The sequence below is a fragment of the Chinchilla lanigera genome, unplaced genomic scaffold, assembly GCF_000276665.1.
Source record: "Chinchilla lanigera isolate Chin_1 unplaced genomic scaffold, ChiLan1.0 scaffold00048, whole genome shotgun sequence".
Taxonomy (NCBI): Eukaryota; Metazoa; Chordata; class Mammalia; order Rodentia; family Chinchillidae; genus Chinchilla; species Chinchilla lanigera.
In genome coordinates this window covers 12,294,213-12,310,945 of record NW_004955449.1, presented here as the reverse complement: position 1 = coordinate 12,310,945, position 16,733 = coordinate 12,294,213, and the positions used below count along the sequence as shown (strand labels likewise).

Here is a 16,733-nt window from a genome sequence, read left to right as displayed (position 1 = left end):
TATTGGGAATGGAAAAACTAATTGGTAAAGTGGTTAAACGATGTAAAAGATTTTTAAAATTTGTCGGAGCTTTTTATATCCTGTTTAACCTTTCAGATAAAATTAATACTTTAAGGCTTTTTGACCTTCATCTTTGTGTATCTGTCATTTTTGATATTTGTAATAATCCGAAATACTTCCTAATAACCACTTTGTGTGTGGATTGGTATTTTGAGCCAAATTCCAAAACTCTTGCCTCCTTCCAATGCTGTAGTAAGTACTGTTGTTGGCATGTGCACAGAACAGCCAGCTGAATGGAGATGGAGTACAAACTTAATTGTCCCATTCATCTAATATGCTTTTAAGTCAGTAAAATATAATGTCACAGTTTGTAAAAGTAATTTAGAAAGGCAAACTCTAAGTACATGTTAATGTTTCCTTAAAAGATAGGAAAGTGGGAGAAGCAATTTCCCAGTGAAGCTGTACTTTTCATAACTAGCTGAGAATAATAGAGTGACATCTGACTCTAAAAATGAACATATTTTCTGTCTAGGGAATTCTAGATTTGGAGTGTTATTAACTTTTATTTTTCCTTCTTTCAAGCTTATGAGTCATAAATGTAATTCCCAATGATTTCCTGTAAATAAATATCCTCTAGTAATCAGGAGATACAATACTTATTCACTGTCTTTTCTCTTTAGGCAGGTTCTATTGGGGAAAATTCTCTAGAGTTTGTCCATTTATAAAATTAGACACTTGCCATCTTTGCTCATTTTCAAGTTCTCTGTTTACAAAACTATTAAGAAGGTGTGAAATGCAGCCAAACTTCCCAGTTTATGGGAAATGTCTGATGATTGCATTTCCTACATGTTCATTGTTCACACATGAAGAAATTTGGCAGCTGTGAGATTATTAAGTTTAGAGTATCCAAGTCTAGCCCTCACTGGGATTTTGTTCTCCTGCTTTCTGCCACTGCCATTTCACCCTCTTTGTAGCCATCTTTGTGGTAAGTGCCGTGGTGGCATTTCATAAGGTTGGTGATCATTATTAAATGTTCTTGTTTTTCCATTTATCGGATGGTATGAATAAATCATGTCCTAAAAATTTACTTGCTATAGTCCTATCTTCAGTCCATAACATACCTAAACTCTGAAGGTTCCGTAAGCTTAGAATTCTCAATAAAAATTTTATGCTAGTACCATAACGGGAGGGGAAGACAGTGGTAATAGCTAATCTAATGTAGTAATAATTTAAGAATTATTCTGCTAGAAAGTTTATGATCATACACATCATCAGAGTTGGAGCTAACTCTGAAAGTAGTAGAGAGCAGTTTGCATGTTTTTTTGCGTAGATTTAATTTTGATTTGTTTTTAATTTAAGTAATTATTTTGATATTGAAAACTTCAAATTGGTTTTTTATAGTTATTAAAGATTACTCATGTAGAATAGTGAGATTTTTCTGAATACAGGTACATATACTGTTACTTTAGAGATTTAAAGATGTGAAGAGATTAACATGTGATTTGTTAAGTATATTTTAAGTCAGAAACCCCTTTGGTCCTCAGTACTCTTAGGTAGGTATTGGATATTTTTGTCAAGCCACAGGCTGGCTTGACAAAAGAAAAGGAGACAAAGAAATGGGAAGAGAAAACTACTGTGAAAGTAGGAAAAGAAGCTAGTATAAAACTGTTTAGCATCTTAGTGACATAAGAGGCTAGTTCAGATATTTCCATCCCCCAATCTCTTAAAAAACTTAGTAAGGGTTTTCAGGTAACTGTTTTGCAGGTAGTTAATATAACCATTTATCGATTCAGTTTGATATTTTCAATACCTTTTACATGTTCTTTGGTCTGTTTTCAAATGGTGGTTGTAACAGTTTTCATTATCCTGAAAGTTACTCTAAAGATTAGCAAAATTGATTTTTGATCAATAAATTATTTGAATAAAAGGTTCTATAAATGAAAAATATGATTATTATTATTTTGGTAATTATTACTTAGTGGGAAAAGTAAATGTAGAATTTGAACTGCTGTCCTTTGCCTTTCATTCACAGGCTGTAGAAGAAGAAGATAAGATGACACCTGAACAGCTGGCAATAAAGAATGTTGGCAAGCAGGTGAGGAGCACTGTAATAGGTTACACATTCTTATAACAACGTGCTCTTATAGAGTTAAAACAATTTTAGGGCCTGTGGTTTTTTTCCTGTCTGTTCACTTTGTGCTTTTCTTTTGTCAAACAAATATGGTACTAATTTCAAGAATCACTGAATTTATTTGATGTCAAATTCTGTTTACTAGCTATAGAGAATAAATCACAAATCTGTATGTATGACATACTATCTTTAGGGAAGGTCATTTACTAGCAACAAATTGAGACACGGATGTCCTGAGTTAATGTTTGCAGTATTATTTTTGCCATAGATCAAGATTTACCTCATATATTATATTTTTAATGATATTTATCAATATGTAAGTAATGTACTTGAGAAATCTTATAACTCTTGGTTATACTGAGTGAAGAAAAAGGGCTTTAAGTATTTGTTCTTTCACTTTTCTAAGATAAATATATGTTTTAGTCTCTATTATGTGAGGGTAAGGGGAACATACCAACCAATTAAAGGAATCTACAGATTAATTAGACTGTTTTTTAAAGAATGTTGATTACTTTTTTTTCGTTTCATGGAACATGGTTATCATATTGCTGATGTTGGCAGAATCTTGATATTTCAGATGCAAGACACTAAGCTGTCTTTGCTTTCAGCCATCCTACCATATGCTCTGATCCCATCACATCTCACAAGCTATGTAGGTTTGGGCCAGGACCATTCTTGGATGGGAAATCTCTAAGAATCACCCAGCTGCCATAAGAAGTAATATAGATAACTGATAAATGAGTTACCAAATCACTGTAAAACCAATTACTTCAACAGAGTTGTAGGGGCAGAGGTCTGACTTTATCATATATCATGAATGAGGAAAACATCTCAATACATTCTGAATATTATAATTTAAAAATGAGTATCTCCAAAAACCAAAATGAATTGTAGTTCATCTTATTTTCTCATCGTACATGATAGCCACGCTGTCTTTTTTCACCACTTATTTTAAAATGTATTATTAGATCACCAATTTGGAGCCTTTTTACCTTTCATAGATTTTGAAGTTGAATAAATTGTTTTCTGAGGCTGCAGTTTCTTGATGTGGATTTTAGTTAACAGCAGCAAAATAGGACTAAATTAAAAGTGGAACTGAAAAATACATAATTGACAAAGCTTAATAATCATCAGGATAATGTTTTAAAATGTAGTAAGTATCTCATCGGTTTGGCCCACCTCGTGGCAAAAGGAAAACTGTCTGTAATGGATTTAAACCAGTATCTTTTTCCCTTGTCAGTTTTGCTCAAATTTTTTTTTACCAAAAATGCACTAAGGCTTATTTCTGGACTAAAGTGTAATAATAATAATAATAATAATAATAATACTGTGGTCTAGTCACTTAAAATTATTTGTAGTGTGTCGTATCTCTGGGTTCTTCAAAGAAGTCAGGGTGTTGAAATTATAGGTTAGAAAAGCACACTCAGTTGCTTCTCGGCCTTTTGGCTAAGCCCAAGTGAAAAGCACAGTCAAGAAGTAATTTCAGTGATGGACATTTGTAAAGTTAAGAATCTTGCGCATTTTAATAATGCTCATTAGGAACTAATGATTTAAATTATTTTTTGTTATGTACAGTATGTATCCTTTATTTCAAAGCTTTTGAATTTAGTTAAAATACTTAATTAACCCCAAACATAAATTAAGCATGTTAATTATTTTATTACAGTGCAGTTTTAAGCTTTATTATTTTTAACTGTTTCAAAATAGATTTGACTAGGTTTAAAGAAATGTACCTATGTAATTCTCTGTATTTTTCTGAAATAGCTGCATGAAACATTCTTAACATTTAGAATAGCTCCAAATTGTATGTAAATTTTTCAACCACAGTGACTTTAGATGCAAGAATATTTTCTGAATCACTTAAAGCACTATTCTTAAAGTATTGAAATTATACAAAATTCTTATTTTTATCAAGATGCAAAGAAAAAGTGATAGGCATTCACATTATACTTTTACTTATTTGTATGTCTGCTCTGAATAAAACACTCCCTTAGACATTTTATTTAAAAACGTGAACTGTAGAGAATACATACACGGACATATATACACACACAAATACACTTTTTAAAAAATCAGGTGCTTTTGAGCTTTATAGAATTAGCTGTTGCCCTTTATAAAAATCTCTGTTATGGAATTATAGCATTGATTATATAAATCAAACTTGCACTGAGTGACTCATTTATTACTTTATTAGTTACTTAAGTTTTTTAAAAAACAGATTTAGAACCCTAAGAAGATAACAGAATATTAAAGTTAAATTGTAAAGTATGTAAACATTTAGGTTTCTTTCTTAATTTCATCAGCTACTAGAAAACATCTAAGTAATTTATGTACCAGTAATAGAGTTCTATGTTTTTCTTTTTTTTTCCTTTAGGATCCCAAACGTCATTTGGAAGAACATGTGGATGTACTTATGACTTCAAATATTGTCCAGTGTTTAGCAGCTATGTTAGATACTGTTGTATTTAAATAAAAAAATGCAAAAAGCTTTCAGTGCAACTTCCAGTACATAGTCCTCTCTTGTTCCTAATGCTCAAAATCAAGGGCCCTCGGAAGGTGTGTTTGGTTAATGTAAGACATCTGGCATCATTTGCAGCACGGTAACACCTTCAGTCTCAGTTGTGCAATTACTTCTGTTTCTTTAGTCAGGGTCTTTGCAGATTCCAAAGTTGTACAAGAACACATCAAAATAGACAAATATTGTTAAGATCTCATTTAGTATTTGAAGAAATCCGTAGCACAAATATATTTTGATTGTTGCTTACAAAATAAAATACATTTACAATCCATGTCTCCTGAGGTCTTTTTGGCACTGGGTGGAACTGACAGAATAGCATTTGACAGTGCGTTGGAATCTCACACAAAGATATGTTTCCCTTTGCATTTTTAAGATCTTACAGCACATGAAACAATGTGATAACAAAATTTCACAAATGCAAAATGATTGCCATTAATGAGTGGCTACCTCATTAGTGAGTAATATTTTATTGAGTATTTCTCACAAGTTAATATCGTATATTCAGTATCCTGTTAATATGTTATACTTTGGAAATTTTAGAGAAGTACATTTAAGAACAAAAACGGGGCAGTTTTACTTTATACTCATCCTGTGTTTTTAAAAAGTACATTCCACTAGGGGCTTTTAAAAGTGAAACTTGGCTACTGGAAACTCCACTAGATTTTTGTCTAAAATAGTAATAGAAGGTCTAATGTCTTTAAAGCAAAGAGAGAAAATAATCGTAGTGTGAGTTTAATATTGCAAGCTTATAATTAGTAATTTTATTTCACCTTTCTCAAATTAAGTTAGAAGTACTAAGTTTTCTGATAGAGAAAAACATTTTGACTAGTGGCAGTTTTCATAGATGACTTCAAACCTTATCCTTCTATCCTGCCGTTCAAAAGTAACTGCCCCTGTTAACACTCATGGTATGACACCATACTGAGTACTCCAAGCAGTATGACAAAACTCTGGAGACAAAAGATTTTATTTTAGACCTCACCTCTCCTTGGGAGACTATTTCTAAGGCTGTATAACAAGAAGGTTCTACTTGACCTCATAGTTTGATTTTAGTAGAGGTATTACAAATGCCGTGGTAGACCAAGTTACTGCTCTATTTCAACAGTTGCAGGTTGTTACTGGTTGCCTAATGAAATTACCAGAAGCTTGAAGTGGACATGGCTTAAATTCTCAGGATGTTTCAGTGTCATTTTTGGAATAAAATGTTAGTTCTTTTAGATATAGTGATAGTACATTTTATGTAGGACATGCAGTATGTGTTAATTTAAATTGTTGGGATTATACCTAAACACTTTAAGTACAAGTTATAATTTTTCCTATAACCTAATTTAGACTTCTGTGCAGGATCTTGGCTATAAGGTTTTTTTTCCCCTTTAAAAGTAAGGTTCTGTAATTTACTTCACAGATATTACTGAGAAGAGCTAGGTAAGAGATTTTTTTTTTTTTTTTGGAACACTGCCCTCCTCAGAAAGTCTCCATATTTCAAGGACTTGTCTCAGTGTTCAGATTAAAAGATGTTGTTTTTGTTACTGTTTTTCCTCCATTTTGGTTCCTGAAAATACCCTGATTGAGTACTATGACTGGAAAGAGTTAGTGCCTGTCTTTTGCCCTTTCTTGATCACTTGATTTTCCTGGAATCCCACATTCCATTTCCTCTTTCTTGGTTCACGCTGGAGATAGTCCCAGTTTCAAAACCTTGTGAAAATTCATCCAAGCAAAAAACAGAAACAAAAAACAGCAAACTATCCTCCTAGACCTGGAGTGGATGAAAATCAGGTTGTCTTGAGCAGCTCAGGGAACACGTTTGTTGCTTAGAATGTGCAGCTAGGTATTTTAGCAGCAGCCCAATGCCCCAGGGCCATTTAGGCACCAAAACAACCTGTTAAGCTCAACAAGCTATTTAAGACTGTGTACTTGCATATGTAGTTCACTGTTACTCACCATGCAGAGTTAAAGCAGCTCTAGAAACAAAACGTTGCCTGTTTCTAGCACTGCTACAGATGTCCCTGCTTTCCTATCATACTAGCGTGGGGCCATGGACAACTTCAGCCTCATTGTTCCGAATGTGATCTGCCTTGACTGACAGCATCTTAGTCTATGCAAGTATGAAATACATGCATAGAATCCAAGTCCCGCCCCAGACCTACAATCACAAGCAAGAATCCTAATGTGGTTCATAATCACTTCATTTTTTGAGTTGGGGTCCCACTATGTAATCCAGGCTGTCCTTGAACTTGCGGAAATGGTTCTACCTCAGTCCCTAAGTGCTGGGATTACAGGCATGTGCCAGCACACCCAGCTTATATGCATTTTAAAATATAAGAAGTACTACTCTACAGAAGTAGAAGGTTGTGATCCTAAGGAAAGTCTTTGTCTTCCTTGTTGAGCACATTTAAATTCAAGACAAAGCATGCGTCTGATTCTGTATTTAGTACTGGTGGTTTGAGTGGGGTCAGAGTACATTTATCTCCCAGTTCTGAGGAAGGTGTACTTAATCCTTATCTATTCTCATAAACACCTTAACATGTCACTTTAGCATTCTTCATTTCTTGAAAAGCCACTTCTGAATGCCAGGAATGGCAAAGTCCTAAAAAGAGCCCAGGTGGTGTTTCACCTTCCCTGTACATCCTTAGGCTGTGTCCCTCTGAGGACCGAGCAAGATGCAGTGGGAAGCAGCAGAGGGCGATGTACGGGGGGCAGGAGTTAATGATAGTGGCCAAAGTGGGGCTGAAGCCTCACGCACGCAAAGGCGGGAGAAGGGCAAGGTAGGAAAATGTGTCAAGGGGTGTAGCTGTTGGCCCCTTCCTCCACACCTCAGTGCCTCAACAGCTAAGACTGCTTGTAAAGCTTGCATTCAGAAGTTACGACTTTCTTTCGAAGGGAAAAGTGGATCTGGTTTTATTTTTCTCCCAGAAAATTGCCTCAGCTTGAGTCTGAGACATCTGGTCCCTGACCTCCCTGGCCTAGGGCTGCCCGCACTGGGCCTTGCCCGCGGCGCCTTGCTGGAGGCCGCAGCTGGTGCCCACTGCAGCCAGAGCGCCAACCAGCGTCGGAGGGCTTCGAAGGGCGGCGCAGTCCGGGCTGGGCGCTGACCGCTCGGTCCACCGTGTTACTCTAAGTTGCCGCGAAGCGGCGAAATTGATAAAAGCATACTCCGCTTGCCTAGGACCCACCCAGTGTCCCTAGGGCCTCGCTCCCTGAAGGGAGCTGTTTTGGCCCAGGGAAGCGAACACGCGCGCTCAAAGAGGGAGGCTCCACCCGGTCGAGATGCGCAGGCCGCGCCTGTGCCAAGGAAGAGTGTGCGCCTCTGGGTGGTCGCCAGGCGCTCCCTGCCTCTGAGGCGGAGCCCGCCCTCCAGTCGGCCACCTCGCTGGACTGCAGGGAACCTTGGCATTGCGCTCCTCCTCCTCCTCCTCCTCCTCTTCCTCTTCCTCTTCCTCCTCCTCGTTCCCGCGCGGCTCAGCCGCGTCAGGGAGGAAAGTCCAAGGAAGGCAGGTTGGCAACCGCCAGGCCAAGAAAGCAGTGTTGGGCAGACAGAGCCTCCGCGGCTCTTGGTCTTCTGATAGGCCAATTGCTGGGCTCCTTTGTAGATCAGGTATTGAGATCTCCCTTCATCTCAGAGGTGCTTTGGGTCTTCTGCTATATATTTGTGCCACCATCCCTTTAAATTGGTTCTTTTCTCTATTCCTCCTTAGATCTTTCCTCCTTTTAAAATTACTGGCATGGATTCTTTTTCTCCCCTCCAGATTATATAAACATTACACACACACACACACACACACACACACACACACACACACACACACACACAGGAGTCTTCAGCAAGATCACTGCTGTGTTCATGGCACTTCCACTCTGTCTCCCCAGATCAGCGCTTCTGGAGAGCCCTCTTTTCCTGGCCAGGCTTTTGAACCTGTCGCTAAATCGGTACCTCTGAGAGAAGGCAGTGAGGTGGGACTGCAAAGATGCATGGTGCCTGCCCCCAGTTAGATGCTCTTCGGATAATCTGCAACCAAGTTCGCTGATAAAATATTTAGTAAAGACCCGGTAAACATCACTGCAAATACATTACAGCACTTCAGCCCGACAGCTTATGATTATTTCAAAACTTAAAAAGGAGATCATAGATTGTTACTCTTTCTGTGCTCCACCAAGAAATCGAACCACCTTCCCGAGGTGGGTGGATGGGTGGGTGAGTTGCTGCCTCTCCTCCCCACTTCTCCCCCTCCGGCTCATCACTGTGACTCTCAGCGGCAGTGATTTATTTATGTCTGTATGTAGTTTTAAGGGTGGGGGATGGAGCAGGGGTGGCAGGGACACGTAGGACCTGCTCACAACACTGGTTCAGGTGTTGTGTGTTTCTGTATTAACTGGAAAAGACAGACTCTGGAACTTTTACAGGGCGAGAAGAGGCCACCGGCTCGCACTTTGTATACTTTGCACTTGAAATCGTTACATTCAACTGAATATTTGGCTCATTCAGATCCGAAAAGTCTCCTAGCATCATCGAATTCCCTCCTCCACCCCTCCGCGCAAAAGGGGGGAAGGAGGAAGGTAGGAAAAATGTTTAGTAAATTGCACATCTTTGAATCTTCCTAAAGCAGTGGTCACAAAGCTTAAAGGTGACACAACAGAGCTCACTGGAACCAACACACATTCCCCACCCCCAAGCCAACAATAAAATCATCCCCTTCAATTTGCCATGATCGTCGCGACCAGGAGCCAGGTGATTATCCTAATTAATGTCTATCTAATTAAATTACTGTCAGCAGTTAACCAATGGCAGGAGCCGTTTCATCGGCTGCACAAGCAGCGAGATCAAAAGTGAGCCTTTTCTGATTGCTGCATAGTGTCAATTGGCCAATCTCTTCTCCCAGGGAAAAAAAAAAGTAAATCAAACCTTTGAGAAGCATTTGCTGGTGAAGTGCTTTCTGTCTAGTGAGGGGGTCTGTGGATTTCTAGTTTATGATAAATAGCACTTTAAAAACCGGGGACGGGAGGGTGAGCGTTCAGGTTCTAGAGCTATGCAGCTGGAGCATTGCCTTTCTCCTTCTATCATGCTCTCCAAGAAATTTCTCAATGTGAGCAGCAGCTACCCACATTCAGGCGGATCTGAGCTTGTCTTGCACGATCATCCCATTATCTCGACCACTGACAACCTGGAGAGAAGTTCACCTTTGAAAAAAATTACCAGGGGGATGACGAATCAGTCAGATACAGACAATTTTCCTGACTCCAAGGACTCACCAGGGGACGTCCAGAGAAGTAAACTCTCTCCTGTCTTGGACGGGGTCTCTGAGCTTCGTCACAGTTTCGATGGCTCTGCTGCAGATCGCTACCTCCTCTCTCAGTCCAGCCAGCCACAGTCTGCGGCCACTGCTCCCAGTGCCATGTTCCCGTACCCCGGCCAGCACGGACCGGCGCACCCCGCCTTCTCCATCGGCAGCCCCAGCCGCTACATGGCCCACCACCCGGTCATCACCAACGGAGCCTACAACAGCCTCCTGTCCAACTCCTCACCGCAGGGCTACCCCACGGCCGGCTACCCCTACCCACAGCAATACGGCCACTCCTACCAAGGAGCCCCGTTCTACCAGTTCTCCTCCACCCAGCCGGGGCTGGTGCCTGGCAAAGCGCAGGTGTACCTGTGCAACAGGCCCCTTTGGCTGAAATTTCACCGGCACCAAACGGAGATGATCATCACCAAACAGGGAAGGTAATGCTACATTCTGGGCTGCCGCTGGTCCAGGCACAGCTCGCCCAGGTTGTCACCGCCGCGGCAGCGACGATTTGGGGTCGGGAGCGGAGTGGAAGGCTCTGGGGCGCCCTGGAGTTGGCTAGTTTTGGAAGAGGGGAAAGTGGAAGGGATAACCGGCAAGGTGATGTTGGTAAAGGGCAGCCGCTGTACCAACGCGGTTGGAGAGCCGGTCAGTGGCTGGAGAAAGGTGAGAAAGAGGAAAAGCCCCGGCCCGCTGCCGGGCGAAGGGAGGGACGCGCCAACGCCAGCATGTACGGACAGGTTGAGACGCAGGTCGCCAACCTCGCTCTCCACCCGAGACGCGGTACCCGCGACTCCCTACTGCAGCTCACTCGCTGCTCTCCCGACTTCGGTCCCACTTCCTTTCCTCTCCTACCACCGCTTTTCTAGACCAGCAAACATCCGTTCATCTGTGCTTGGAGAACAAGTTTTGCTTTGCTTCTGGCGCCCCGCTTCTAGCATTTAATCTTTAACATTTTCTTTTTTCCTTGTTTTCTCCCCCCCTTACTCCCCCCCCCTTACTTTAAACAGGCGCATGTTTCCTTTTTTAAGTTTTAACATTTCTGGTCTTGATCCCACGGCTCATTACAATATTTTTGTGGATGTGATTTTGGCGGATCCCAATCACTGGAGGTTTCAAGGAGGCAAATGGGTTCCTTGCGGTAAAGCGGACACCAATGTGCAAGGCAAGTCCTTCCAATTAACACGTTTTCTTGACACTTATTTAGGTGAGAATGATTAATTAAAGCCTTTGTGGACTGGCATGAACGACTTTTAAAACGATCGGGCCAATGACTTCTTAAAGAAGACGAGAGGGACAGGGGGACAGACTGAACGCGAGAAGGGGGAGGATTATGCAAAAGCTATTTTAATCAACCCCAGTGAATAGGAAGAAAGCATGGTCTAAAAAAGCCCAGCTAATGGGCCTCACACTGGAGTAAGGTGTGTGTGTGTGTGTGTGTGTGTGTGTGTGTGTGTGTGTTGCATGCTGAGGAGTTGGGACTGGGCAGTGCCCCGAGTTTATGTAAACAACATATTTCTTTCTCTAGGAAATCGGGTCTATATGCATCCGGATTCCCCCAACACTGGGGCGCACTGGATGCGCCAAGAAATCTCTTTCGGAAAATTAAAACTTACGAACAACAAAGGAGCTTCAAACAACAATGGGCAGGTCAGTGGCTCAAGGGCTCTCTCTCTCTCTTTCTCTCTCTCTCTCTCTCTCTCTCTCTCTCTCTCTCTCTCTCTCATACACACACACACACACACTCAACAGTTTAAAACGCCAGTAGAAGCTAGATACTTTCTTTGATTCATTAAAAACATTTTAAAATTTTGTATTTCCCCTCTCCAAAATTATATTCTCTGTAGAGTTGTGCCCCCCGCCCCCGCCCCCTCTGCCCAAGTCCAGAGTTCCCGACTTCTCAAGTGAAATCAGAAGGAAATCCACAAGATCTGCAGGTTTTGAAAAAATCTTTGTTCCTCCTTAAAGGAACATTTAGGAGCCGGACCGACCAAGGAAAGGCGATCTGTTCCATTTTTCTCCGGTGCCTTGGGGATCCTCGCTCCTAGAGGTGCGAGGGCCAGTCGGTCCGCACCCAGGCGAGTCCGGGGGACAGAAATCGGGTGCTGCGGGCTCCCGAATGCCTGGCTCGGCCCTGGGCGAGCAGCCGGCAGCCCTGAGCCACGCGACGGAGACCGCGCGTTAACGCGCCGCCCGGCGCTCTCCTTTCTCCTCGCCGGACAGATGGTGGTTTTACAATCCTTGCACAAGTACCAGCCCCGCCTGCATGTGGTAGAAGTGAACGAGGACGGCACGGAGGACACGAGCCAGCCCGGCCGCGTGCAGACATTCACTTTCCCCGAGACTCAGTTCATCGCTGTCACCGCCTACCAGAATACGGATGTAAGGAGGCCGGGGCTGGGCGCGCCGCGGGTGGTGCAGGCTCCTCCGGTACTCTTGTCTCGGGCCCTCCTGGGCTCGGGCGCTAGCAGCACTAACATCTGCAACAGCTGGGGCATTCGAAGCATAGGGTTAAGAACCTACTAGTCTCCTTCCCTAAAAACCGACGCGATGGGGGAAATGTTTCCGATTCGTTCCTGACTCGGGGCACCCAGACCACCTGTGATGTGTCCAGGATTTCTAGGGCCTTTTGATTTGGAAGTTTTAAATTAGTCTTCCAACTAGTACAGATTAAAATTTTTTTTTAGATGTCCCTCTATAGAAACAAGCAGAGCTTCTTCCTGTATTTTATTCTTAGCAAGGCTTGGAATCTAAAAAATGTTTTAAAAAGTCTCAGAATTGATAACTGAAATGAACAAACAACGCTATCACTGTTCTGGGGGTATCAAAAAAGCATTTTCATATATGTAAAAATTACAGTAAGTCAAGTTACAGGGAGCTAAGGAGTTTTGACCTTCATCATTATTTGCATGTTCACAAAAACTGATTTTAGTGGCTAGTTTGGCTACTAGGAGTGACAGAGAATTTTGTGTTTGTTATAATCATCGGAAAATACCAAAAATGAAAACATGATTTAACTGTAACACAAACCCGATTTGGGGGTACTATTTGATGGATCCTCAGGTTGTGAATCAGAAGCAATTAACTTTTAAAAATTTTGTGAAAAACTAAAAAATAGGCAGCATTTGGCGGTGAATTCAAGTTTCCCTTAAAGATTTTTTTTTTTTGGTGCATTGTACTAAGCAGTTTTACAATGTGAGTTTGAGCCAATTTAGAACACATAGATCATTGCAAATGATACTTTAGTTTTATGCATCATTGATTTAAACATGTTCCTCATAAGTTTCATGATGCTTTCTCTTTTTCTCCTTTTCATTTATTCTCTTAAATTTTGCAGTTAGGAAAATATTGGTAATAAATGAAAATGTAGGCTGTGAGCCCCTGTAAGAATTGGCAGATAATATATTCTTAAGCACACAAACTTGCTGTACTGAAGGTGAGATTACAGTCATCATTTTTTTTCCTAGATCACACAATTGAAAATAGATCACAACCCCTTTGCAAAAGGATTTCGGGATAATTATGACACGTAAGTAGTTTTGCATGTTCCTTATTAAGTAACTGTAGAACTGGTCTTTAGGTCAAGGGTGGATTGTTGTTTACAAGTCTTTTGGAAGCTGAAGTGTGTACGGACAGTTGTTTGAAACCCCCCACCTTGTTTCTCCTCTCTGATGACCTTGTGGCTTGGTATTTATATGGCTTTGGTCAAAGGGTTCCTCTGCCTATTTTTAGCTTTCCTGTGAATTACAAAGTTGTTGGCGGCCTCTGGGGCTGGCTGGCTGGGGAAGCTGCCCTGGTTCCCATTCGGGTGTTTTATGTGGCGCTGCAGATGCTCAGCTCAGATTGTCTGTGTCTGAAACGGGCAATTCTGCCTGAAAGTGCATGTGGCTCTGGCAGTTGTTACAGACTCCTTGGCATATGTGACTTTTATTTACCCATTTCCAAGTTTTGTGAAATAGCATTTCCTGTGCAAGTTTACTGTAGACTGAATAAAAATGTGTACTTACCACAGGAGATTTCATGAGCAGAACCACTGTCACAGCGATGTCAGGCTTTGGGAAGGACTAAGATGCTGTTGCTATATATTGTTTATAAGCTTTAGAAGACTATTTCCACTAATCTTTTGCATCTATAGTTTAATTAAATGTGTTGATTCCCTTTATTCAGGTCTCCTTCATTCATCTATATCTGTTTTCTAGCAAAAGGCTATTTTCTGAGGGCAGTAGCAGGTGTAGACTGAATGTTTTCTGGGCTTTCTCTGGGACTTTCACTTAGGGCCAGTCATAATGTCTAAGAGTTCAGATAGTGTTATATGGCAAAATCTGGATTGTGGGAGTTTGTCCACTTTTTTGGACTGTAAAAGAGAAGGGTTCATGGCTTTGAGTGCCTGGAATAGAGTTCAAAAGTTGAAGCTACCTTTGACTACATTAAATGTGTGGAAAGTCAGGTGGTTACCTCTATTAAATCTCCAGGCAGATATTCGTCTTCCAACGTGATGTTGTATAACAAACTGAATGGAGAGTCATTGCTATCATGACTATAGCCTTTTTACATATCCCTCAAAAATAGTTCAAAGGAAGTAAGCCTTATCAGCATGATTTTCCAGAAGAAGATCTTGACTATTCTAGTGAAAAGTTGGGCCCAGCTCAGTGGAAAGCATATGGCCTCAGAGACCAGAGATGTTGGAGGAGAGTCCTATAGATTTTGAGCTTTTAATTCTGCTGTGAACATCTGTTCAAAGCATTTTATTTGCACAAATCAATTCAGTAATCTCATGTGGGTTGGGACCTGGCTGGGCCTCTAGACTGTATCTGTTGCAGACTGCTTATCTTTTGAAAACATTGTGGTGGTTAACAGAGAAGATATTTGTACCTTGCTAGTTATGCTCCCTTCCTGCCTCCCTCTACTACTATCATTTGAAACTGGAATTAAATTTCAGGAGGAAAATTTTGTGTAGCAGGCAGAATGCACCTAAGCAACTGCAGCAACTCTCATTTGCCCCTCCTCTGTTGGAAGATCCACTTCCTTTTCTTAAATCACTATACATTTCTCATACAAAAATCTATCTATATAATGAGATACCTTGGATTTTTAAGGGATAGGGAAGAGTTGAGTGGTTTTTGACACTCTCTTCCCTCTTTTACATTAGTTATTTGGGAATGCTTGGTTCTGGAGAAATAAAGAGAGGCATGAGTTCAGGGGGTACTAGGAGGTTGCTTGGCCACTCACCAGGGAATCTCCTTCCTAAAGGATTAAGGTCTGACAAGACTGAGGCTCTCTTTCAAAACAGTCTGTTGACTAAAGATTAAAACACTTATGTATGAGCTAAATAAAAAGGGAAACGTGTGTGTATGTGTATGAGAAAACACTTAATCTTCATCCAATCCCTGGTTTCCTCTCCATTCTAATGGGATTTTCTAGGCTCAGGGCCTAAAGTTAATCTTTATTCTATCTAAGGTAATTCCCAAGAGTACAATCCCTCTTGGTGATGGGACAAGTTATTTAACTTCCGTTTTGCCCCAGTTTCCTCATTAATAAAGTAGGATGATGACAGTACCTAAAAGAACTGTTGTGAGTAAAGTAAGTTTCTGTCTGTACAACCCTCCAGACAATAGTGCCTCGCACATATCAGCCCAATCAAGCTTAGTGATTATTAGTCATAGATTGCTTAGAGGAGATTGATAACTGTACTGGAAGAGTTCGCCCCAAGTTTTTGCCAATAATAGATCAAAAGCTGCATAAAGAATGTGAGAATAAAGAACACATTTTAAAGAATTTTATTGGAGTTGCAGCTGTAGCTAGTGGTAAAGAGCTTGTCTAGCACGCATAAGGTCTTGGGTTCAATCTCCAGCACACTCCTTCCAAATTATTAATTGATAACTGTTTCCAAATAACTCTCGTTCGTTTGCACTGATGGAGGTGGGGGTTAAAGGCTCACATAGGGGAAACGATGGGAAAAGTACCTTGGCTATTTCCCGCAGCACTCCTCTGGCTCTGGGAAGGCCAGCCTTTGAGCAATACTTATCCGGACGTGGGCACCACCCCCCAGCCCCCATTTGAAAACGGAGCAGAGAAATCATCTGTACAATCAAATGGACACCAGAGAGCTTAAAAGGGTGGAAAAAGTGGGCAGCTTGTTTAGAAATTTCGCTCAGAAACCCTTCACAAAGCAAAGGCCCACTGGGCAAAAGGCACTGTAGTCTCTGGCTGCCTCTGCTTCAGGGTGTGTACCTGTGCTGGAGATTTGGGAGCACAGCCCCCGCCCGCTGCGCTCCTCTCCCGGGACCTGTACTCTCTGCAAGAGACTTTGGGAACAGGGAAGTCTCACTGGACGCTCTGTGTCCCGCTCGACCCCGTTTTATGATCCCATTATTTCTGTCGGGGAGGACGCAGGTCGGTGACCTTTTGTGGTATCCATCTTGTATGGCGAGTGCGAATTACAGCTGGAAGGCGTGGGGGTGGGCGACCCGTGGAGGTGGCTTTCCCTTCACACCCTAAAGGTGCCTACGTCCGCGCCACCCCTCGGTTCTCTCTCTCTCCCTCCCTCGCAGGATCTACACGGGCTGCGACATGGACCGCTTGACCCCCTCGCCCAACGACTCTCCGCGCTCGCAGATTGTGCCCGGAGCCCGCTACGCCATGGCCGGCTCCTTCCTGCAGGACCAGTTCGTGAGCAACTACGCCAAGGCCCGCTTCCACCCGGGCGCGGGCGCGGGCCCCGGGCCGGGCACGGACCGCAGCGTGCCGCACACCAACGGGCTGCTGTCCCCGCAGCAGGCCGAGGACCCGGGCGCGCCGTCGCCGC

General features: G+C 42.1%; 2 protein-coding genes across 3 annotated transcripts in view; both read left to right on the top strand.

The window, feature by feature from the left end:
- The window catches only part of Psmd14 (proteasome 26S subunit, non-ATPase 14), a 94,883-nt gene extending 89,963 nt beyond the window's left edge, over positions 1–4,920 (top strand). For both annotated transcript variants that reach the window (XM_005393340.2, XM_005393338.2), the window contains 2 exons: positions 2,033–2,095; positions 4,506–4,920. In XM_005393340.2, the coding sequence (XP_005393397.1) occupies positions 2,033–2,095; positions 4,506–4,604 (162 nt within the window). In that variant the 3' untranslated portion in view covers positions 4,605–4,920. The remainder of the gene's footprint in view (positions 1–2,032; positions 2,096–4,505) is intronic.
- A 4,585-nt stretch (positions 4,921–9,505) lies between these two features.
- Positions 9,506–16,733, top strand: part of Tbr1 (T-box, brain, 1) — a 7,907-nt gene continuing 679 nt past the window's right edge. Inside the window, exons 1-6 of the mRNA XM_005393431.2 lie at positions 9,506–10,365; positions 10,939–11,093; positions 11,457–11,578; positions 12,152–12,310; positions 13,396–13,457; positions 16,480–16,731. Coding sequence (XP_005393488.1) covers positions 9,674–10,365; positions 10,939–11,093; positions 11,457–11,578; positions 12,152–12,310; positions 13,396–13,457; positions 16,480–16,731 — 1,442 coding nt within the window. The 5' untranslated portion in view covers positions 9,506–9,673. The remainder of the gene's footprint in view (positions 10,366–10,938; positions 11,094–11,456; positions 11,579–12,151; positions 12,311–13,395; positions 13,458–16,479; positions 16,732–16,733) is intronic.